Source organism: Meriones unguiculatus, chromosome 9 (genome assembly GCF_030254825.1).
Source record: "Meriones unguiculatus strain TT.TT164.6M chromosome 9, Bangor_MerUng_6.1, whole genome shotgun sequence".
Lineage (NCBI taxonomy): Eukaryota > Metazoa > Chordata > Mammalia > Rodentia > Muridae > Meriones > Meriones unguiculatus.
The window spans coordinates 71,568,461-71,591,085 of record NC_083357.1 but is presented as its reverse complement, the minus strand read 5'-3'; the positions used below and the strand labels follow the sequence as shown (position 1 = coordinate 71,591,085).

Here is a 22,625-nt window from a genome sequence, read left to right as displayed (position 1 = left end):
GCATTTCAAAGAGATGCTTAAGGTGAAATACAGATTACTCACAAGTATTTTCCACTACGGAGAGGCAGCTAAAGGGGGCCAGTGAACCGGTTCACTCAGATCCCCCCTCCAGATCCTCGCAGAAAGCCACGTGTAAGTAATCCCAGTACCGCGGGGGCAGGAAGCAGAGGAGCCCAGAGCTTCCTGGCCAGTCGGCCTGACCAAAGCAGTGAGCGCCAGAGAGCCTATCACACAACACAAGGTGAAAAGTGACTGCAAAGGACCCCTGATCTCATGTCAGCCTCTGGCTTCCACGCAGACCCGCGTGCAAAGCACGCGTGCGCGCAAACACACACCCAAGGTAGACTCACATGATATCAAGATTACAGTTATGTGCCAGGGAGGAGCTCGGTGACGCAAGAGGTTTGAGAGGTGCTCCATTAAACAAAATTTTACTTGCGATTGTTCTCCACTCACGCTAGAGTTTTAAAACTCTGTGAGCCTTTCGAAACTCTGTGAACTAAGAAGAGAGTATTCAGACGAGCAGGAAGCCATCGGCCTGAGGCCGTCTTCCTATTTTGAGTCCTACGTAACAATCTGTAACCTCAATATGTAAACACCCTAAATGTGATTTGCTAATATGTATTATAGTATAGGTTATATGAATTATCTATAGTATATATTACATTAATATAGTGTATATGTTTACAGTATACGGATGCATATATGTATAATGTATGCATTCGTCAGTCAGCCAATCACAAACTGCAAGCTTCAGCCGATTGCAGGGATCTCTAGAGGAAACCATGCTAAAGAAGGCAAGCACGGAGCCACAACCCATCTCTTTCTTGCCTTTGAGGTTGTGCCCAGCCTATCGCTGGCTGCCCATGCCACCCAGTGGAGCACTGAGCATCTCCAGGCCCTGAATACTGCCTGACGCACGACTGCCCAAACAACAAATTTATCTCCCTAAAGGCTTTAATAGACCCGTGTTACCCAGACTCATTAGATGCGGGCTTCTCGTCGGGTTCTGTTGTTTAGCGTGCTAATATTCTGAACCAGACAATTTGTTATGGGCGCATTTAACGGCCTGCCTGTTCTCCACTCCCCAGCCGCCAGCAGCAGCGCCTCCCTCCCATGGCTGAAACCCCCGTTTTACACCATGGAACTCTGCTGTTCAGGAGCCAGCCGACGGACAAATGTCACAGGGCGGTCACATCTGCACAGATTGGGCCTTCACCCTCCAGCTGAGGAAATGACAGCCCTGTGAGGTGAAATAACTCTCTCCTGAATGATGTGGGACATGCTTTCCAAATCAACTCTGGCCTTTGGCCTTTGACCCTTCCCTAGCAACACTGAGGATGGACTAGGTCTAGAGACAATTAGCTCCACAAAGCTTTGCTCTAGTCAATGGCGTTCTTCACAAATTGTCAGATATATTATTTTTTCTTCCATTTGTGTCCCCTTCACCCTCACTGAAGACTCTTAGACACACATGAAAGGAAAGAAACTGGCACGCATGTGGAGCTCAGAGGACGATTGTAGGAATCAATCCTCCTCTTCTAGCATGTGGACCCAGAGGTCATACTGAAGTCATCAGGACTGGTGAGCCATCTCTTCAGCTGTCAGGGGGAACTCAGACTGAGGCAAGGAGGATGGGGCCACTGAGGCAGGAGAAAGTGTGACTCCTATAGACAGATGCTCTCCCCAAAGGTTCACACTTCTAGGACATAATAGCTCTCTGTCAGTCAGCTTCCTATCATTGTAGGAAAATACCTGAGTTAACTCCGTTTAAAGGAAAAAGGTTGCTTTGGGTTGATACTTTTAGACTTCAGCCCAGAATTCTCCAGCCATTTGGGGACCTAGACGGAAGCAGTGCATCATGGTAACAGAAGCATATGGTCACAGTAGTCGAGAAGCAGAGACAGACAGGCAGGCAGACAGACAGACCCAGCAAAACCCAGAATGGACTCCCTTCAAGGGAGGGTTACCAATGACATAATTCCCTTTTACAAGGACCTACAGTCTGGCAACTCTGCCACCTCCCACTAGTGACACAGGCTGGCAACCAATCCCTCATCACACAGGCTTTGGGGGACATCTAAGATCCAAACCATGATACTCTCCCAAGAATTTAGAATTGCTTCCAGAGAGATGAACCGATCACAGAAAACAACACAAGTAAGCAATATTTGTATAATGCTAACTTTCTGCTGACAATGGCCTTTAATGTTTGACCTTCAATTTTTGGAGGAAGGTGAAAAGGTCACATGAGGGGTGCTTCTCTAGATACCTCAGATCCTTAGAACATGCAGGGACTCGTGACTGTCTGGTAGGAAAAAAAGGGGGAGAAAGATTCTGGCCCTTTCTCCACACTGAAATACAATAGTCAAACAGTCAACCTGTACAGAACAGACATTAAACAAGCAGAAAAGGTGGCAGCCAGCCACTGTCTTTGGGGTGTCAGAGGGGTCCGAGAGGAGGAGGTGAAGGGGCTGTTATTCACAGGATGCATGGCGTTACCCCAGCATGGTAACCGCCAGTACACCTGTGTTGAGCGCAGAGGCTGGCAGGAAAGAAACTTGCCATTGGGGAAAAACTAGGTATCTGAGTCCTCATAACCATTCCAGGCTTCCTCTCAGAGTCTTCTGGCTTCCCTCCTCCACACTCCGTAGGCTCCTGGGCGGCTGTGCAATGAGGCAGCAGCTGTCAGGAGCCCAACCCTCAGTGAATTCAAAGCTTTCATATGCCTTCTCCACGTTGTACTTACAAAGGGCAATATTACTGTCAGCACTCCATTTACGGGAAGTGCTCTTTTCTTCTGAGTAACCAGTTATCAACTGAGACGCTGTGCCGAAGTGACACAACAGCATGAAGACCTGACTCAGATCCCAGCACACACCCGAGGTGTGCACAGAGGCGAGGACCTGTAATCCCATCCTGGAGAGGATCCTCTGGTCTTGCTGGTCAGCCAGTCTAGTTGCTCAGCCAGCTCCAGGCTCCCCAGCAGAGCCTGTCTCAAAGAGCGAGATAGAAAACATATAGGAAGACAGCTGAGGTCAACCTCTGGCCTCTACATCCAAACACGTATGTGTACACACACAACTACATACACAGACACACATTATACACACAGGCATACACAACACACACACGCATACTGTTTTATGTTCAGAAGAGGAAACATGCAAGGAAGAGTATGGTCCCACTGTGCATACAATGTATCCTAGCATGACCACTGTCGGAGGCGCGGAGCAGGACACGTGACAGAAGCAGCCAGGAATGACAGAGCAATAAGCACCTGCCCCGGGTGGCCTAATTCTGCCAGCTAGCTCTCCCCTCTTGCAGGTTCTCCCAATGCCACAGCAGCGCCAGCAGCTAAGTGTTCAAACTCTGTGCCTACAGGACACAGAGTTTCAGACCACAAGGGGAGCTATTTCCCCAGAGCCTTCAGAGGCAAGGGGGTGCATTCTAGTCTCACAGTTCTGGGGACCATAATGAGCAGAGAGAACAGGGATGGAGTTCAGATCCAGTAACTGGTGGTTGTCAAGCCCTTCCCCCAAGCCTGGCATTGGCACATGCTCAATAAACGTTGCTGATTGCTTTTAATGTTAAACGGTACTTCGGGCGAATGGGACTGCGGAGCAGAAAATGATAATAAGCAGGGATAGGGTGGAAAAACTTCTCTGCCTTGGTCCAGGAATGTGGCAGGGAAGTTACAGGGTGAAAGACTTATTCATAGGGTTGGTGAGTTAATGCACCCTTTCTGGCCTCCCTGGGCTGCAGCCTCCTGTTCTGGCTGAAGAGAACATTGGAGACATATCTGCAGGCCTTTAGCATGTTGGTCCCTGCCTTAGGTCTAAGCCAGACACTGCCCACGGACTGCTGCTCATTCACCAGCCTTACTGAGGTCGTCGCCGGAGGGGGCTGGGGCAGAGAATTGCTGTTTCATTGTCAACACCCCTTGTAAAGTGTGCTTCCCTAAAACAAACATCTTGAGGACCTGTCTCAGGAAGAAATTTCTTAACTGGTTTGAAAGGGGAAATCCTCGTTCCCCTTTCTCATTCCACCAACAACTGACACAGTTCTTTTCTGAATGATGCTGTGGCCGGGCAGACTCAAACAGAAATTGACAACTCCAGCATGCAGAGGAGGAGACAATGGCTTGGAATCCTTGAGTGTGTAAGCGGCTAGCTCTCCCAACCGGCAGGGATTAATCACATAACTTCAGTGTGTGGTATACCAGTCTCTACACTTTTTTTCAGGCCTCTCTATGTGCCTCTAACCTTCTCTCATCCCTAGGTCTCCTCATCCTACCTTATCCTACTGGTTTCCGGTCTGTCCTTGGTAGCTAGTCATCAGGCTTTCCCTGAGCTCCAGGAAGCTGAGGTCTTTGAGGTGGTCTTTCTCCTGCTAGCTCTCTCCTTACAGGTGAGAGACAGGAGCTCTGGCTCACCTCAACTCTACTCCTCTTTAGAATGAAGCTGTGGGTGCCTGGGAATCCAGAACTCCCTAGAATATGGTTCCAAGACTCCCTCTAAAGCTGTTGAGGATTCTCCCCTTCGTTTGGCCTCCTAGAGGTAAGTTATGTTGCCTCCAAGTATCCCAAGGGGGATAGAGCCAAAGTGCAATGGGAAGGGAGCAAGTGTCAGCCCAGGGCAAGCTATGCCCAGACCATTGTGTTCCCGAGCAAAACAGGAGATTTTGAGATCCAAAGCTGCTCTTACCGGGTGCCATAGAAGCTATATTTATGAAGAAGGAGAATACTTCGATTTAGACATACAGTCTGTGGGTCCTTGTTTGTACTTTAAAAAAAAAGACATTATAGGGGCTGTCGCGATGGCTCAGCACTTAAGAACATTCACTGCTCCTGCAGAACCTGGGTTTGGTGCCTCAGCAACCATCCTTGAACTCCAATTTCAGGGGACCTGATGCACCAAACAGGCACATGGCACACATACATTTACACAAGAAAGCTAGCTTGCTCCCACCTCCCCTGGAAAGATACAGCAAGCGCATGCAAGCAGTTTAGCAACTGCCCTATCTCCCAAGCCCCTAACACCACATTTAAAAATACCCTGGAAACGTGCTTTGTCTTTTTCCTCAGCTTTGGGGCGGTCTTTCAGTTTTACACTAAGACAAGCTCTCACCTATCCAGTCCTGGTTCTTCCTGCCTCTTTAAGGGTCCTCTCTCCCTTTCTTCTGTATATGCATAGGCCTTCCTTAGGTCAGCTGGTGAGCCCTTTGTCCTGCCTCCAACCCACCCAGCACCCAGTCCCTGCTCTGTCTTCCTGGAGCAGAGGCCACGCTGTGCCCCGCCTCCCCCATTACTCCAGCAGCAGTTTGGCAGCCCCTCGGGGTTAGACGTCTGCCTCAGCGTTAGGGGTCTGCAGACCTCTCACCCCTGTTTTCCTCCCATCAGCTCACTAGAAAACCCCAAGTGCCCTGTAATTTACTGTTACCCAGGACTGGACAGCAGCATTGTACCAGCCCCAGCCCCAGCCCCTCAAGCTTTCGGCCCTTCTCTTGTCCCTCATTGACATTTGGCTCACTCCACAGCCTCTGCCTCTGGTCTGTCCTCATAGGGCGTTCCTCCAGTTATTGGATAACCCAGGGGCCTCAGACTGGATTGAGAATAGAATTCTCTTCTGGCTTATTCCCCAGGGCCACACAGAACAAACTCTGTGCTGTCTCTCTATCCCACATCCTCCGAGTGGCCTGCTCGGGACTGTTGACAGTGATACCCAAGGACAGTGTTCTGCTGCTTTCTCATCTATCCCCATCCCCCATCTGTGAGAAGCTAGGCAGGGAAGTGATGTTAGAACGCTGGCCAGACTCACAGACTGCTTTCCAGAGTTCAGCCCGGGGCAGCCCAGGAAAGGTCTGGGTTTTAATGTCTTCTCCAGAACTCACATGGAAATTTAGCTTTTGTTCTGGACAGTGCTGAGAGGAGGGACTGTAAGAGCCAAATGTTAACCTGTAAGTCCCTCTTGCCCAGGGACAAGATAACTTTCTGGAATGCTGGGAACTGTGGCTCCTGGGATGTCACGAGCCACATGTGTTCACTCCCCTGAACAGTTTGTCTGAACTAACGACACCAGACGCGCTTGATCAATCTAGGTGAGAGGTACCTAAGCCGGGAACACATCAGGATGTATGCTTGTCTCTGATTAGATCTGCTTGGAAACGAAATGCATTATGGGTTTTGCCTTTTTAAACTCCTGCAAAACATGACTCAAGGCCTTTCCTTGGGAACCCAGGGGTGGGCCTGGCCAGAGTCCGTCTTCCCAGCCAGTATTTGATGAAAGCCTGGCAGATTTTGACTCCCACCAGCAGGCCCCCTGCTGATAGACTGGCTCAACAAGTTCAAGGCCTGATCAGCACACGTCACACCACAGTTTCGGGTCAGTCAACCATCCTGTTTTCAATCTGACCAACCCTGAAGTAAGGGAATGAAACTCTTTGATGACTTTAAAACTTCCCAGGCCTTGAGAAGAGACTGGGTTCCTGCTTTTCCAGCCCCGTGCTGACAGTCTGTTTCTGTGTGTGTCTACTCTGTGCCTGTTTCCCCACCCCCAATAAATGCCATCCCTAACTGTTCATTGGGTTGGCTGTGCTTGAGACTGCCTTTTAATTCTTCAACCGGCAGAGAAAATGAACCCCATCAAGACCCCTAGGCTGTACCATTACTAGGCTGTATCACTCCTGTCACAAGAACAAATCGATCACCACGGGATTATGTTTCTGATAAAAGCATGAATCCAGCCTCGCTTCCTCTCTCTCATGTGTCCATTTGTCCATCCACCCTGTCTGGTGCCGGGGGAGAGTCTTACCACATGCTGGTGCCGTGCTCTTGATCTTCCCATCTCAAGAACCATCAGCCAACTAGCCTTATTTTGTTTAGAAAGTATTCTCTCACAGCTGTTGAAAAACAAGCTAACACATTTAGGAAGAGATGGCTTCACTGTCTCCCCTCAATCTGGCTTCAGTCCCCTGTGGACCCCAAGGGAGTGGAAGACTTGTTTGAATGTTAGGTTCAAGTTTGCTTTCATCTGAAAATTAATTTGGACCCATAGTTCTTCTGTGTTGAGTAGCATAGCTCACCAGGCTTCAAACCACCGCTTTCCAAATTCACAGCCAGCCGGGACAGCTAGGGGTTAAGCTGGAGGGTAAGCAGCCCCATCCCCAGTGCCTTAACCAGAACTACAGTAAGAGAAGCAGCATTCCCCTCCACTGCTCTGTGCTTTGCGTCTTGTCCGTGGCTAGCACAGGTCTCTGCCCATCGGTTTATCTGCTGTGTCTTCACAGCTGGGTGTTTGGTGGGCAGCACTGGAGAAGACCTCCAGAAATGCCTGGAACTGTGACTGTTTTTCCACAGCTGAGAACTGCCCATCGTTAAACCCTCACGGCCCACCCAAACAGCAGACCTACTCATTTCTCAATTCTGCTGTGACAAATAACCAGGAACTTGGCAGTTTAAAACAACAGGAAGTTGTTCTCTCGTAGTTCTAGATTCCAGAATCTGCAACGTGACAGTGAGCTGTGGCACCCACTGTTGGTCCTTCCAAAGGCTCTGAGGGGGCAGCAGTGTCTCTTCTAGCTTCTGGTTACTGCTCACGAGCCTTGGCTTGCAGGTGCATCATTCCAACCCAACCCCTGCCTCTGCCCTTGTCTTTGTGTCTACAGCTCTGTCCACACTTCCTTCTTCTAATAAGGACATCAGTCATTGGGTCAAAGTTCATCCTGCGGCAGTGTGACCCTGCACTACCTGGATTACCCTAGTTCCAAATATGTCACCAGGGCCTAGAGTTTGAACTCTATCATATTTCGGGTTGATTTGTATCAACCCGAAATGGTAGGTATTCTTCCAATCCTCATGTAACAAAAATTATCTGCTTATACCTAATTATCACTTACTGAATCCTCACCTATGACAGGTACCCTGCTGGGTGCTTCCTGTTTACTCCTAATCCCCATGTTAGCTGCCTACCCAGGTCACTCAGCTAGAAATAGCAGGTGTGGGGTTGGATGGAAAGTCCTGGCCTGAAATTCTGCCCAGGTCTACACAGCAGAATGTCTCTGGGAAGGCCCACCCTCCTCCCCTCACATCTGTTAATCTCAAGGTGGCATCACGTTCTGCCTGCCTGTGGCAATCATGACTGGGATTGTTACCGGAATGCACCAAGTACAGGAAGTCAGTACAGCAGCTGGATGTCTCACGGTGGGCGACGGCCTGAGAATCTCCTCCTTCCAGCAAGTCAAGCCGAGGAAGGAACACCCCTGCCTGTGCAGTTTGAGAAGCTCAGCCTGGGCACAGGAATGCTAGGCAATATGATACCTAAGTGCCATTGAGAACGAATCAGCCTGAAGATATTCTAGTAAGGGAGCTGGCACCATGTGTCTTCAAGTCGGAGAGAAAGTATGCAGGAGAGAGAAGAGAACCCGTTTCAGGAAGCTGTGTAACAGTGAAAAGCATTTCACCAGTTCCGTGCGCCACTGAACTGGGTCCTTAGTGTTTATGTGCAAAGTGACACGGTGCTCACCCAGGGCTCATGTGTTTGAACGCTTGGTCCTTACCTGGGAAGTCTGGAGCCTCGAGGCCAGCATGGAGGCAGAGGTGTATCACTGGCGTTAGCCTCTGGAGGTCTAGCCCAGCCTTGGCTCCGGGCTAGCTCTCTGCTTCCTGCCTGTGTTGTGTGAAGGACTCTGTGCCATGCGCTCCTCTGTTAGCCCTGCTGTCCCTTCCTCTCCAACAGGCTGAGACCATCAGGGTGAATAAGCCTCTCCTCCCTGTGATGGCTCTGGCAGGTATCCTGTCAAGTTTCGAGAAAAGCCACCCTTATGCAGCTTAATGAATGCCTCGATTTAGGGCGAATGACTGAGAGCACACTATTTAGTAAGAGTACTTTCTTGCCAGGAGTAGTGACATACTACTGGTCCCAACACTCAGGACATAGAGACAGGAGGCAAGTTGAAGGTTATCCAAGGCTTCATAAGAAGAATTTTCTTTATTTTGTCTCACAAAATAATAATAATAATACAATAATAAAATAAGTGAAAATAATATTTTATCCAAACTTACTTGTTTGTTTTTTAAAACTCCATTCTTTTCAGATCACAAAAAGACAAAAAGTACAACAAGTCTTATAAAAAGTACCTAGGCTGGCCTGGATCTTCTATGTTAGTGCAGAGAGTCTTAATTTTAACTCTGCCTCTACTTCCTAAATGTGGGGATTACACATTCATGTCACCATGCTCATCTTTCAGAGTCTGTGTTCTGTTTTTGTATACCCGGGAAGCTGGATCATGAAAAGCTAGAATGGAGTTTCGGTCTCTGACTCCCTTGGTTTAGCACAGACTATCCTGACTAGCATGGGACTGAGATGGCAAAAGGGTGACCTCATGAAACTAACTCATCAAACAGTGCCATCTAGAGGCAGCTGCTCCAAATAACAGCTCACCTGGACCTCGGTGGGCAGCTGAAGCAGTCATCCAGAAAGGACCATAAGGATAGAGTTGGCATGTATTCAATGCAAGCCATGGAACCAGTAAAATAGGAGACCAGCACAATGACAGAATGCCATTCAAGAGGAGTCTTTTTCTTGAAGGAACAAAAGCTTGGCCAAACAGAGTTCCCCTGCCACATTGTTCCATTACAGTGCCAACCCCTTGCACAAACAACTCTGAAGGAAGAGGAATTAAGACCTTCACCTTGTCAGTTACAGTTCATTAAAAAACAGTAGGTTCTGTATTTAGCTAAAAACAACTATCCCGGTGCAATTAAAGTGTGAAAAAATTCTTTAAAAACAGCCAGTAGCAGCAAAAAAAAAAAAAAAAAAAAAAAAAGGTCAAACATTTGTAAACAAACCCTTACCAACACCCCTATACATAGTAACAAAACTTCCACGCTTCTTGAAAGCATTAAATATATACAAGAGTGGAATTCAGATACTTAGTATCTGAAACAGTATTACCAGGGGCAGACACAATTTGGCATCATCACAGGGTGTTTGGGACTACTCTCAGGGCCATCACGGAGCTGCAGAGGGCAGGCTCTCCAAATGCTGTCTCCGAGCTTCGATCCTGGCACAGCGGGGGCACCTTGAAGACTGGAAACACTCTTTGTGGAAGCAAGCCCTGCACCCTGCGAGTGAGGAAATCAGTCATAAGCAAATGCACTCCTTAATTTCGCACATACCTGATGGATGCTTGTTCCCATCCTGGGGAAGGAGGAAACCGAATCGACTATGCCGAAACTCTCGGGACTATCAGTCACTCAGCAGCTCCTGGCTGTGAGGTTCAGGAACTCAGTGGATGTGGCTGATGCTACATGCCTCCAGCTCAGCCCCAGCGCTAGGGGCAGGGCCCCTAATCTTAACTTGGTGGCTGATGGTTCTTGCTAAGTGGCCTTGCTTCTCTGGAAATGGCCCTAAAGGTTCTCAACACCTTGATGCTGCGACCCTTTAATACAATTCCTCAGGTTGTGGTGACCCCCAACCATAAAATTATTTTCGTTGCTACTTCCTCACTGTAATCTGGCTACCGTTAGGAATTACAATGTAAACACCTGTTTTTCCGATGCTCTTAGGCGACCCCTGTGAAAGGGTCTTCGTGACCATCAAACGGGTCGCGACCCACGGGTTGAGAACCACTGCTCTAAATGGGCAAAGCTGCTTAAGCCAAGGTCACTCTCTTTACTTGGCATCGGCCTGTATCTGGTGACTGCTTGCTGCGGAGTTGAAACAATGCTGAATGCTACCCACACTGCTGCCCAGAGTCCCGGGAGACTGCTCAGGGCTCCTTGTAGCCCACCACTGCTCAATATTTCCCCCTGCCCGGGTCTCCTGCCTTCACATCTCCACAGATATTGAATCCCTTCTGGTCCGGTTCAAGTCTCTTTTCTGGGGACCCGTCCTGCAAGACTAGGGAATCCTAAGAAACCATGTTCACATAGAAGGTGAAGACGGGAAACCACCCCCCCCCCAAAAAAAAGAAAAAAACATTCCTCCCATGCAACAGAATTTAGAGAGCACAGGATTCCCTCAGCAGCTCCAGCTCTTATGAGACAAATAACTGGGCCTAGGAGATAGCTCAGTTAGTAAGGCGTTTGCCGCATAAACATGAGGACCTGAGTTCAATCCCCCAGAGCCCATATAAGAAGCTGGGTATGGTGGTGCTCGCCTGTAACTCAGTGTTACGAGACAGAGACAGGAGGATCACGGGATGTGGGACAGCCTAGCATAACTGCTGAGTTCTAGGCCAGGGTGAGACACTGTTTCAAAAATCAAGGTGGATTGTGCCTGAGAAATGACACTCAAGGATGTCCTCTGGCCTCCACACATGCACACATACTGTCTCCATCCAACCCACCCTCAAGAACACCCTGCATCACTGCGCTTAAAGACATAGCTGTAGTTAAGACTGAAGGCAGTGGCTTGAATGAAAATGGCTCCCATAGTGCATAGAGAGTGGCGCTGTTAGGAGGTGTGGTCTTGTTGGAAGAAGTGTGTCACTGGGGGAGGGGCAGCTTGAGGTTTCAGAAGCTCAAGCCAGGCCCAGTGTCACTCTCTTTCCGCTGCCTGCAGATCCAGCTATGCCTCCACACCATGTCTGCCTGCGTGCCGCCGTGCTTCCCGCCATGACGACAATGGACTAAACCTCTGAGCTGTGAGCCAGCCCCAGTTAAATGTCTTCCTTTGTAAGAACGTCTATCCACATGGGCATGGTGTCTATTCGCAACAATAAAACCCTAACTAAGGCAGTGAGGTATTATTCTGTTGGAGTTAGTACTGTGGTTAAGCTATTAGGCTGAAATTAACTTTGCAATTAGGTAAAGCAGTTACGAAAGCTGGTGTTATTGAAGTACCTGAACATCTGGCACAAGTCGTGGTCTGAAACGGGAAGATGACAGCCGTGCTCCGGCAAAGCTCACAAATGAAGCCTTTCCCCTGGCACAGCTGCAAAAGAAGGCGTCTGAGGCCACAAGTCGACACTGATTCTTACGGTAGGGAAACTGGGCTACCGTTTACCCAGGACCATAGAAGCATCGGTTTTTCAGCGTGTACCATTTTAGCCTTTAGAAGGACAGATCAGAACAATAACGATAACAAGGATGACAAAAGCCACGTTCCACAGTGGCTGCGTCAGGGCAGAATGGGCTCCTACAGGGTACGGGTGTTCAAACCAAAAAGCTGCAGGCTGCCATCTTGAGTTCCAGTGGGATGTTGTTGATTAGCTAATGCAGGGCTGTGATTGAGTGCTCTCCATGCTCAGGGCTCTGAAAGCCACGTGTGATCAATCGTCAAGTGAGAAACGCCTCCCTCCCGAGATCCTGGCTCTAAGGAGTAAACCTGCCCCCAGGGGAGCCCTCACCTCACAGCTGTCCACATGGGCAAGAGAAGCTCTCAGGATGTCCTTGAACAAGGGTGCCAGCAGTCCTTTCTTGGTCCTGAGGAGGTCCTCCATGGAGAACAGGTGGCACTCATCAGTCAAGTGGCTGGGAACCTGCTCAAACTCCTTCAGCACACTGCCAGAGAGGAGACAATTCCCTAAGCTCCCTATGCTTTTTTTTTTTTTTTCCTCCAGTTGAAAGCTCTCTTGGGGCTAAAGTGCTTGCTGTGCAAGAAGAGGGCCCATCTCCAGATCTGCCGTACCCGCACAAAACCTGAGCACTGCAGTGCAATCCCAGCGCTGGGAGGCAGAGCCAGAGGGTCCCCAGAGCTCTCTGGAGCCAGCCAATTGGCAAATGAGCTCCAAGCCAAGTGAGAGACCATGTCTCAAAAACTAAGGTGAACAGGGCATGCTGGAACACGCATGTAATCTAGCACTCTGGGAGGCAGAGGCAGGCAGATCTCTGTGAGTTCGAGGCCAGCCTGGTCTACAAAGTGAGTCCAGGACAGTCAAGGCTACACAGAGAAACCCTGTCTCAAAAAACAAACACAAACAAGCAAACAAATAAATAAATAAGGTGAAGCTTCTTGAGGAGACACCCAACATCAATCTCTGGCCTCCACATGAACACAAACATATGTGCACACAGAAGCACACAAATATATATGTATATCTATGCCTTTATAAATTTGCATCTGATAATGCGTGTGTGATGTAAATTTAGCTATTATCCTATTACTGAGCACCTGTTAGATTTCTATGTTATTTCTTATTTTAAACTTGAATCTTGACTAAATTTCTTTCTGTCTCTGTAAGAATATCCTTGGGGTAAGCTTTAAGACATCGTTTCTGGAAGCCATGCTGTCATGAGTAGCGAGACATGCATCCTGCCTCTATGTGAGGCCATGGGAGCCCTCACAGAGCACTACTCACAGGCGGCAGAGGCAGCGCCTTTTCCCTCACTGGGCAAACTGAAAAATCAATATGCACACACAGGGAGATACTACTCAGCCTTCAAAAGGAAGGGAGTCCTGACACGTGCTGCAGTGAGGATGGACCTCGAGAACATTTGAAGAGAAACAGTGCAGTGATAAAAAGACACACCTTCTGTTATTTACATACACGAGGTGCTTAGAGTGGTCAGATTCATAAGGTGGGCTGTCAGGGGCCAGGAGGCAAGAAGAAGGTAAAATGGTTACAGAGATTGGATCTTGCGAGCGCTAAAAAGTTCTACAGATGGATAGTGGTGGTGGCAACACAATGGAAACACCTTCCACATCCATGAACTGTGTACTTAAAGTGGTTGGGAAGGTGAGGCTCTATTACATGGGTCCATCACCATCTATTGTATTTACTATATATACATTATATCTGTAGTCTGACTGGATGAGGTATTTACTTTTATCCTTGCCCTTTTTTTTTTTTTAACTCTCTTTTGTTTGTTTCCTTCAGCACTGAGGGTCAAGAATAAAAGGTTCTAAGAAGCCAGAGATACTGGGGGAGCCAGGACCAGGAAACACATACAAGGTGGGTGTGCAGAGTGTCCCGGCTGGGATTCATACCTGTTGGCAAACCTGCAAGTCTTCAACAGTTTCTTGATGTGAAAAAGTTGCTCCTGGATGTCCTAAGGCAAGAAGCCAACCGGAGGGAATGAGATGTGTGGCCAAGGACACTGGCAATGCACTCAAGAAACCGTAACGTTATTTGGAGTCCTATGCCGACGAGCAAAAACAACTTCCAAGCAAACAGCCCCTTTGGCAGGGGCTCATAACTGCATCTTTGGGTCCACAAGCCCTGAATAGACACAGGTTTTGAGGAGCCTCGGAAAGAGCCCACCCAGGCAATAGGCTCCAGGATCATTAACTCCACAGTCTTTCTGCCTTGTGGAGAGTCTGAGGACACTCTGAAACCAGAGTGACATGCCATTTCCTAACATGAGACATCTAACCTCCAGGACTCACTTCCTCAACCATGGAGGCATCAGCTCACCTTCACCCTATCCAGTTCCTTGGCTTTTTCGTAGAGGCTATGATGCCCTCCCAACAGGTTGAAGACAGGCTGGTGCCATATGCTGTCCAGTAGCCATTTAGAGAAATTGCTGACTTGGTACTTCCTGAAGTCCCACATCCTCAGGATCCGCGCAGGGATGCAGGACTCTGCAGATGAATGGCAGCTGTCACAGAAGTACTTCCCCAGATACTCACAGTACCGGAGCCGCTTCACAAACTCTGTAGAGGGCAGGAGGGCGACACGGTGTTCATGATGCTAAGAATCTGCCCTCAGCCACCTCCCCAGTCCTATGCAAGGTTCAGACTCAGATGAACATTCACCGTGCTAAAGCCAGATCCAACCACCAGGCAGCACAGCTGCGGCACTGACTTGGGAATTCCACTGTGGCCATTCGTGGCTTGCTTGGTGAGACAGAGGCCAGAGAAACAGACTCCTCCCCCACACTCTCGGACAAGGAAGATGAGCACAGCAAACTGCAGTGCAGCAGAGACCTGGAAATCTAGCTGAGTGTGCGGGTGCTATCTGCTGCCGACAGGAGCTCCAACGACAGCTCAGAATCTCAGGCTAACACAATGCAGCACAGAACCGGGTTCAGAGATGGCCCCATATGAACAGCATATTCTAAAGCAGTGCATGCATGGTGTTAGAGCATATGTGTGTGTGTGTGTGTGTGTGTGTGTGTGTGTGTGTGTGTGTGTATCAGAGAGAGAAAAAAATAGCTGAGAGAGACCTAGACCTAGACCTTAGACTCCCAGGAAGCTAATGATGGACATCTCTGCAGCAAGGGAGAAATTATTCGCTTCTTACACTTTTGAATTTGCTACAACAAACACATGGTGCTTCTGAAATTTCTCCAGTAAAATATTTTGATGGACAGAAGATGTAGGGATGAAGGTGACAACACCGTGTCCTCAATACTCTGGCTAAGAAGGAAAACAACCTGGCCAAAATCTCCCGTGCGGCCATCTTTCAGCATCTTTAGCGTCCAGGGTGACCTGAGTCTGGTGTTTGTCATTTCCTGGTTTGACTCATAACTGAGACAAAGCAAAGTATAATTCTAGTTGTTACGTTTGCTAGAGTCGGGGAGAGAAAGAACAGCATGGTGGATGGGGGCCAGAGACTGCGCCCCTAACACACTGTAGATACTGATGATGCCTTGGAGAGCAGCAGACAGGAACACGTAGCCTGTTTCCCAAGCTGGTTAGTGGTTAATATATGTCATTCTAAGCTTGTAATTCCTTGGAACTTTCACTGAGGAAAAACAAAGAGCAGTGAGGTCAAGCATTGCAGTAGGGTCACACAAACAGTGAGCAGGGACACACAGGCAGTGAGCTGAGACAGGGACACACAGGCAGTGAGCAGGCAAGCTCAGCTGAAATACAGCGAAGCTAGACTACCCCACCCCCTCCTTGGGGGGTTCAGGTGCTGAAGGGGAAGGGGAGGAGCTAATGTCTTTGCCCTTGCTGAGTTATCCTGTGGGGGAGGGAGGGGTATGCTAAATCGTGAAATCTCCCCTAAACCAAGAGTACAAAGGGTATGGTTCTGAGCATACCGCTCCAGGGCGGCCTCTGACCTGTAACCTGCTTCTCTGATCAGACCTGGCGAGATAAAAAGCGACAGGAGGACACAGGAGACAGAAACTTCTTCCTGATATAACCCACCTTCCCCTAACATCTAAGTCCCCACCATCTCGGGATCTCTTCGCGCGTTCACCAAACTCCATTGAATGCGCACTGTGCTATCATCAGCACAGAATAAATGATGTCCATCCCTCTTCCTAGGACCTTGAGGATAGGAAAAAAAAAAAAAAAAAGGAAGGTTCCTAAACCAGTGGCTGCCGCCAGCCAGGGTGGCTTTGTCCTCTGGGGACATTTAGACCTCTGGGGTATCTAGAGCCAGTTCAGTTGTCACTGTTTGGAGGCTGCTAGGGGGCAATCAAGTAATGCAGAAAAAAAAAAAAAAAAAAAAAAAAAAAACCCAAACACATGCAGGCCCCTCCAACTCATCAGAACTGGAGTTGAGGAACCCCCTCCAACAGCTGTTTTCTATCTCATGCCATCAATGACATGAAAAACAATTCTGGAATTGGGTTGTCCAGCAAAACCTCTTAAAGACGTGGAAATGCACTGCTGTGCTGCCCAATACAGCTGCCAAGGGTGACCTGGGTTCCTGAGCGCTGAAAGGTACCAAGTGTGACTAAGAAATCGCTAAATCGTTCCCAGAGATGATGACATCAGACAAACCTATGCTGCACCTACTCTGCAGTGTTTTCCTTTTCTCCGTCTTCTTTCCAAGCCACAGGCCCTTTGTACATGCTGAGCACCCCACATCCTGGAGACAATCATTTTATGAAAGCTCTCATTCCCCTCTCCACCTCCATCCCAGATTAAGTTTCCCCAGTGTAAATTCCACAGCAGTCTTGCCTTCCACCTTCCTTATCTTGCTGTCCAAGGTAAAAAGCAGATACCATGAGGGCAGGCCCTGCAAGTTTCCTTGCTATGTTGATAGCATTTTGAATGATCTCAGGAAGGTACTTAGTGATGGGTGGAGACAGTCATGTCTATGTGGTGTCTGACTCCTGCATTTAACATTTAGGATGACATCAGGAGGTACAGATGAACTAACGGATCTTCTCGTTAGGCTAGCTAGGAAAACATCATTTCAAGAAGACACACCATGATTGTGGTACGCAGTGAGATAGAGGAAGCCCTGGCTGGTTCTGCTTTCAGTCTTAATGTCTTGAAATAAACATCTTCTCTTAGAGAACAAGCAAGCCCCTGGCTCAGCTGAAAATCTTGCACGGTGTCTCTTGGGGAAGTCTTGTTTGAAGGATCTTGGCCATGCCAGAAATGAGTCAGCGTGTCCTCAACTCTCAGAGAAGCCTTGCCAGGAGCCATTTGTTGACTCTGTGGGTGTGCCTACGTGACCATCTTTTAAGTGTTACAGCCTTAGAGGCTGGAGGTGAAACAATGAACAAAATCAACAATGTCTCTGACTTCATGGAATTTATGGTTCGGTGATAGAGACGGATAAAAATCTGTAAACAAAACTAGGAGGGATGCTATGACGGGAATAATCAGTAAGGAGGATGGTTGCATGAAGCAAGCACACACAACTCCCCGTGACCAGATGGGCAGGTTCTACAGCCATAGAAGATTCAGGAGAGAGAGGAGGGTTAGAAGAGGGGGTATGAAAAAAGAGAGGAAGATGAGGAGAGGGGAGAAAAAGAAGATAAAGATGTGAAGGAAGCTAAGAGTCACTGGGAAGTCCACAGGAAGGCATTCTTGGGAGAGAACACAATAGGTCCAAACCCCTAAATCAAGAATGGTTGGGTTCTTCAATTGCCCAGTGGAGAAGCAGCCTAGATGCGGGTTCTTCTTGCTCCTGGCTAGTTGTTCTGCTTTATAGGTCCTGGTGGCCTCCTAGTAAAAGACAGTGATACCTCCACAAACCCTTTACAACACACTCACACCAAAAAGTTGGCCTCACACCAAGGCGTTACACAGCCCAGCTCTGCTGACTTTAACTCCATTGCCATGGAGCAAGCAAGCAGCGCAGGACCCATACTTACTGGGCTGTATCGGAGTTCCGCATCCAGCACAGAAGAAATTCTGGGCCACTACTGCTATGTCCCTTCTGAGGACAGAAAATGGCAACTGTTACCCGTAATCTATTACATACTCTCAGAACAAATTACAATTAAACAATTACGTACATACAACGTGTATGGCCACATATATACATACTATATAAAGTTAGCTCCTTCTTGTATAATTTTAGCTGTCTCCAGGCCTCTGTGATTTCATGGAATAAAGATTTTATTTGCCTCCTGTTACACTTTTCAACTACAGGCAATCTCCTTAAAATTAAATTCTTTCTTTTAAAACTTTTATGCATTCATTGTTTTTAATTGCACAGTAACTAGTCTGGAAAATAGAAGGGTCTCGTTATTTTAAATCATTGCATCTTATTTTTGTTTCAGCATTAGCTGCTTAAATCCTCTTGAGGCCTAATTAATCTAGAAGTGCTATCCAATGTTCATAACTGGGGAGACAGAGGTACAGTTTGAACTTGAGTACTTACTTAGCACCTCCAAAGACAGCAACAGAGTGCCAAGAAAACTAAGCCAAAACCACATTTTTCCTTTTCCCCTCAGCACATTGTTTTTCTTTTGTTTCCTTCCACAGGAATCAGGTGTGACCCATCACAACAGATTCCCAGTGGAACCTGGGATTCCAGGCAGCACCCCATCCTTACTTGACTGGCGGATGAACAGTAAGGATGATTTGGCATCCAGGTGGCACCCAGTCTTCGGTCCCTGGGGCTCTAGACTTAAGCATGATTTCCTGTGTTGCCTCCACACTGGAGTCAAAGTCTTCCCCAGCATGCTTTTCACTTCCAACCTGCACGGCACACACGAGAGGATTCGGGGGTGACCTCAGAAACCCACATTGCAGGTGTTTAATTGAAGTGGGCTCTTGAGTGTGTTTCCCATTCAAATTTACCACCAGAAATTGAAATTGTTTTTAGCTGAACTAAAGGTCTTAGCACAGACCCCCTACTTCCCACTGTGCCTACTTTTTAATTTTTTTGAATGACTGTATATGTGATGCCTGAGAAGAAGGTGTCAGATGCCCTAGAGCTGGAGTTACACGCAGTTGTCTGATGTAGGTGCTGGGAACTCTACATTCCACAAGAGCAGCAGCACTGAGCCTGAGCTGCCTTTTTAAGTGTTTTCAGCTCATTTGTTTCCAGACTTCCCACGTGATGAGAAGGGCTCTTTGACCATGGACATGCTGTAAGAGTAATAAGAGTAATAAGAGGGAAAAATGAAATGTCACCTCAGGATACTTGGGAGGACTGCAGCATTTTAGCCAGCCTGCAATACCAGCATGACAGAGGCAGCATCCGGGGCATAAAGCAGCAGACAGTCAGAGCCTTGGCAGAACCCTAGCTTACAAAGCTGAACATCTACCTTGAAATCATACATTTCCCCATTGTCATTTAAAACCCAGACTCCTCTGATCAACATCCTGAAAAACCCCACAATTTGGCCGCTATCTTTCAAGCCCCTTCCCATGAAACACACACACACACACACACACACACACACACACACACACACACTATCCTACCACAACTAAGTTTTTCTGCTCACCTAGGCTCCAGACCCTTCCATTTGTGTTCCAACGGCTCTTGCTAAGAACACTTCCCCGCAGACACTATTTACCCCAGCACTACCTAAATAACCAACACCTGCCTCTGGATCTAAGCTGTCCAGTCACTCTTCCTAAGTTCCTCTGATACAATTAGATGCCTGCCCATCCTGGCCCTTCCAGGGTGATTTTTTTTTTTTCTCAACCTTCTTTTAGCATTTGCTACCATTAGGGCTTTTGTTGTTGTCCTTCCTCCTCCTCCTCCTCCTCCTCCCCTTCCCCCTCCTCCCCTTCTTCTTCTTCTTCTTCCTCCTCCTCCTCTTCTTCTTCTCTTCTTCTTCTTCTGGAACAGCATATTGCATGCAAAGTCCTATGTGTGTGTTTCCCATCTCTCAGCTAAGAGGGACATCTGCATCACCACTGCCCTGCCCTGCTCAGGTCTGGGCCCAGCACTTAAAATAAGAGTAATAAGAGGGAAAAATGAAATGTCACCTCAGGATACTTGGGAGGACTGCAGCATTTTAGCCAGCCTGCAATGCCAGCACTAGGAAGGCTGGAGCAAAAGGATTCTGTAAGTCAGAGACATAGCAAGACCTTTTCCCAGAACAAGTAACAACATGATGACTTGTTCAGTTATTCTCCCTGATATTGAACAAGTGATCACGGTCATTTTGAGACCTCTGACCATCTATAGCCAGAGAAGGAAACACAAATATTTGAATCCAACCGTGTAAGTGAGAAATTAAGAACGTCGGCTCCCACACCGACTGACTTCCATACTTACTCCCGAGCTGGCTGCTGTCACGGAGCCTGGCAGCCGATGGTGACTGACTTCTGACAGCATCTGGCACTTCCAGAATTCGTGGAGGAGTTTTCTGGCTAGCAGCCCAGCAGGACTAAAGTCTGACTTGCAAGTTACACTGAAACACAAGAGAAACGAAAAGCTGGACAACTGCGTAGGGAGTACTGCCAGCAGCTTCGGCGTTTCAACTGCTGTGTGAGACTGACTCTCCGTTGCCAGCCAGGCATCTAATGCTATACAGTTCGCCCATGACCAGCAACCAGAGTCTTTCATTTCTCAAGGGTACTGAGACCTGGGGTAAGGTGAAAAGAGCCCTGGACATAAAATCTGAAAACCAGGCTTCAAGTCCTTCTTCTGATGTTTAACAGCATTGCAGGGGTGGCCCATCCTTTAATCTCAGCACTGTGGTGACAGAGGCAGGGGGGCTCTCTGTGAGTTCAAGGCCAGCCTGGTGTATCTAGCAAGTTCCAAGACAGCTATGACCACATAGTGAGACTCTGTCAAGGGGTGGGAGCACTGTGACATTCTTTTATAAGCCTCAGTTTTCATGTGTATCAAACAGGGCTTTATATATAAATGCACAGGAGCTGGAGAGCTGACTCAGCGGTTAAGAGCACTTGTTGCTCTTGCAGAGGACCGGGGTTTGGTTCTAACATGTACATGGTATTCACAACGATCCCCCCAGGAGGGGGATCATAACCCCTCTCCTGACCTCCAAGGATACCTGGCATGCATATGGCATACGTACATACATGCAGGTAAAACACTCATAAAATAAAATTAATCTAAGTTTTAAAAATAAGTGCACAAATACATATGCAAAACTGCCCAACCTCCCTGTGAGGTTAAATGAGGTCATATACAATAGCACAGAGGCTATGCATATGGCACAGAGTGACTTTGGGGGTGCTGTGCCTTAAATGTGGGCAGTGTCCTCCAAAGGTCCTGATGCTAAAGGAGTGGATGATGGAAGCTTGGGGAGGCGAAACTTAGCAGGAGGTCTGTAGATCATGGCGGGCGGGGACGGTAATTACAAAGGATCATGAGAACGTGCCCTCTTACCGCTGATTCTGCCTTGATGTTATGAGACACCCTGCCCTCACAGTCAATGAACGGATCGTGTCTTTGGGCCTCCAAAACTGAGAGACAAATAAATCTTTTTTTCTCTTTAATTTAGATGTCCCAGGTGAACAAAAACTCCTGTTCTAGGGGTGAGTGGCTGACTTCTAGATGATAGTCTTGTCCTAATTTCCTTTCCTGTTGCTGTGATAAAATTATCTGACAAAAGTATCTTAAGGAGCAAATCACTTGTGCACATAAAAAAAAAAAAAGATTTTTAAATAAGCCTCAGGAGGAAAAATAACTTAAGGGAGAAAGGATTTGTTTTACTTTTTTCTAATTTTTACATTTTCATCTTATAATTATAACATTTCTCCCTCCTCTTTCCTCCCTCCCTGACTAATTTGCTAAACCAGCATAAGCCCTAACAACAATCTATAAAATACATATCCTCATACCCGCAGATGGATGTAGTCTCCGCCCCTCATCAAGGAAACTTCTCTTTGCAACAAAGACTACACAAAACCACAACCAATCAGAATGCAGAGCTGTGGAGCCCAGTCCCAGGGGACACACCTACAAAACACTCCTTCGAGTAAGGCTCAGGGAACACTGCAGAAGAGGGGGCTGAAACTTGTTAGAGCCAGAGGATCAGGAGTTTGCTGTGAGACTGTGTCTCCTAGTGATATTGGAAAGGATTGATTTTTAGCTCACTCTTGAAAGGATAACTCTTCATGATGGAGAGGCCAGGGCACCAAGAGCTGAAAGTAGCTGGTCACATGACACAGCAGTCAGAAGAGAGCCATGAATACAGGCATGCTGGTGCTCAGCTCTCTCTCCCCCTGCCCAGAGGACAGTGCCACCTACAATTAAAATGGGTCTTCCCATCACATCAATTAGCATAGTCAAGATGATCCCCACAGGCAGGCTGGGGTGCCCAACTTTTAGGTGATTCTGGATTCTGTCCATCTGACAGGAATCCCCATTTATGGCTAGCTAGGCCACAAATTCTGATATTAGTGACATAGTATGCACAGTGACACCAAAGAAACCCCCAGGGGTTCGTGGCTGTAAGCACAAGAAGACAGATACCTTTTTAAAAAGTTGTAGAAGCGTCTGCAGCCTTCCATGATCTCATTGGATCCCTCAAGCTCTGTGGGAAAATGAAAGGAAGGATCATAGGGCCTTTTAGCCTGCCTCACTCAGTTAATTTAATAAGGACACAAAAA

General features: G+C 47.8%; 1 protein-coding gene and 1 long non-coding RNA gene across 9 annotated transcripts in view; one reads left to right on the top strand and one right to left on the bottom strand.

The window, feature by feature from the left end:
- The first annotated feature begins 4,067 nt into the window (after positions 1–4,067).
- Positions 4,068–11,797, top strand: LOC132656511 (uncharacterized). The gene is made up of 3 exons (XR_009594265.1): positions 4,068–4,161; positions 4,457–4,559; positions 11,565–11,797. It is a non-coding gene; the product is annotated as an uncharacterized LOC132656511 (long non-coding RNA).
- Positions 9,146–22,625, bottom strand: part of Rubcnl (rubicon like autophagy enhancer) — a 36,057-nt gene continuing 22,577 nt past the window's right edge. For 5 of the 8 annotated variants that reach the window (XM_060391445.1, XM_060391450.1, XM_060391451.1 and 2 more), the window contains 9 exons: positions 22,489–22,549; positions 20,320–20,455; positions 18,637–18,782; positions 17,951–18,015; positions 14,359–14,597; positions 13,932–13,993; positions 12,352–12,505; positions 11,846–11,936; positions 9,146–10,123 (listed from right to left, as the gene is read on the bottom strand). In XM_060391445.1, coding sequence (XP_060247428.1) covers positions 10,011–10,123; positions 11,846–11,936; positions 12,352–12,505; positions 13,932–13,993; positions 14,359–14,597; positions 17,951–18,015; positions 18,637–18,782; positions 20,320–20,455; positions 22,489–22,549 — 1,067 coding nt within the window. In that variant the 3' untranslated portion in view covers positions 9,146–10,010. Of the gene's footprint in view, positions 10,124–11,845; positions 12,054–12,351; positions 12,506–13,931; positions 13,994–14,358; positions 14,598–17,950; positions 18,016–18,636; positions 18,783–20,319; positions 20,456–22,488; positions 22,550–22,625 lie in introns of those variants that run through there. The other 3 variants (XM_060391447.1, XM_060391446.1, XM_060391448.1) reach the window with 3 other exon arrangements.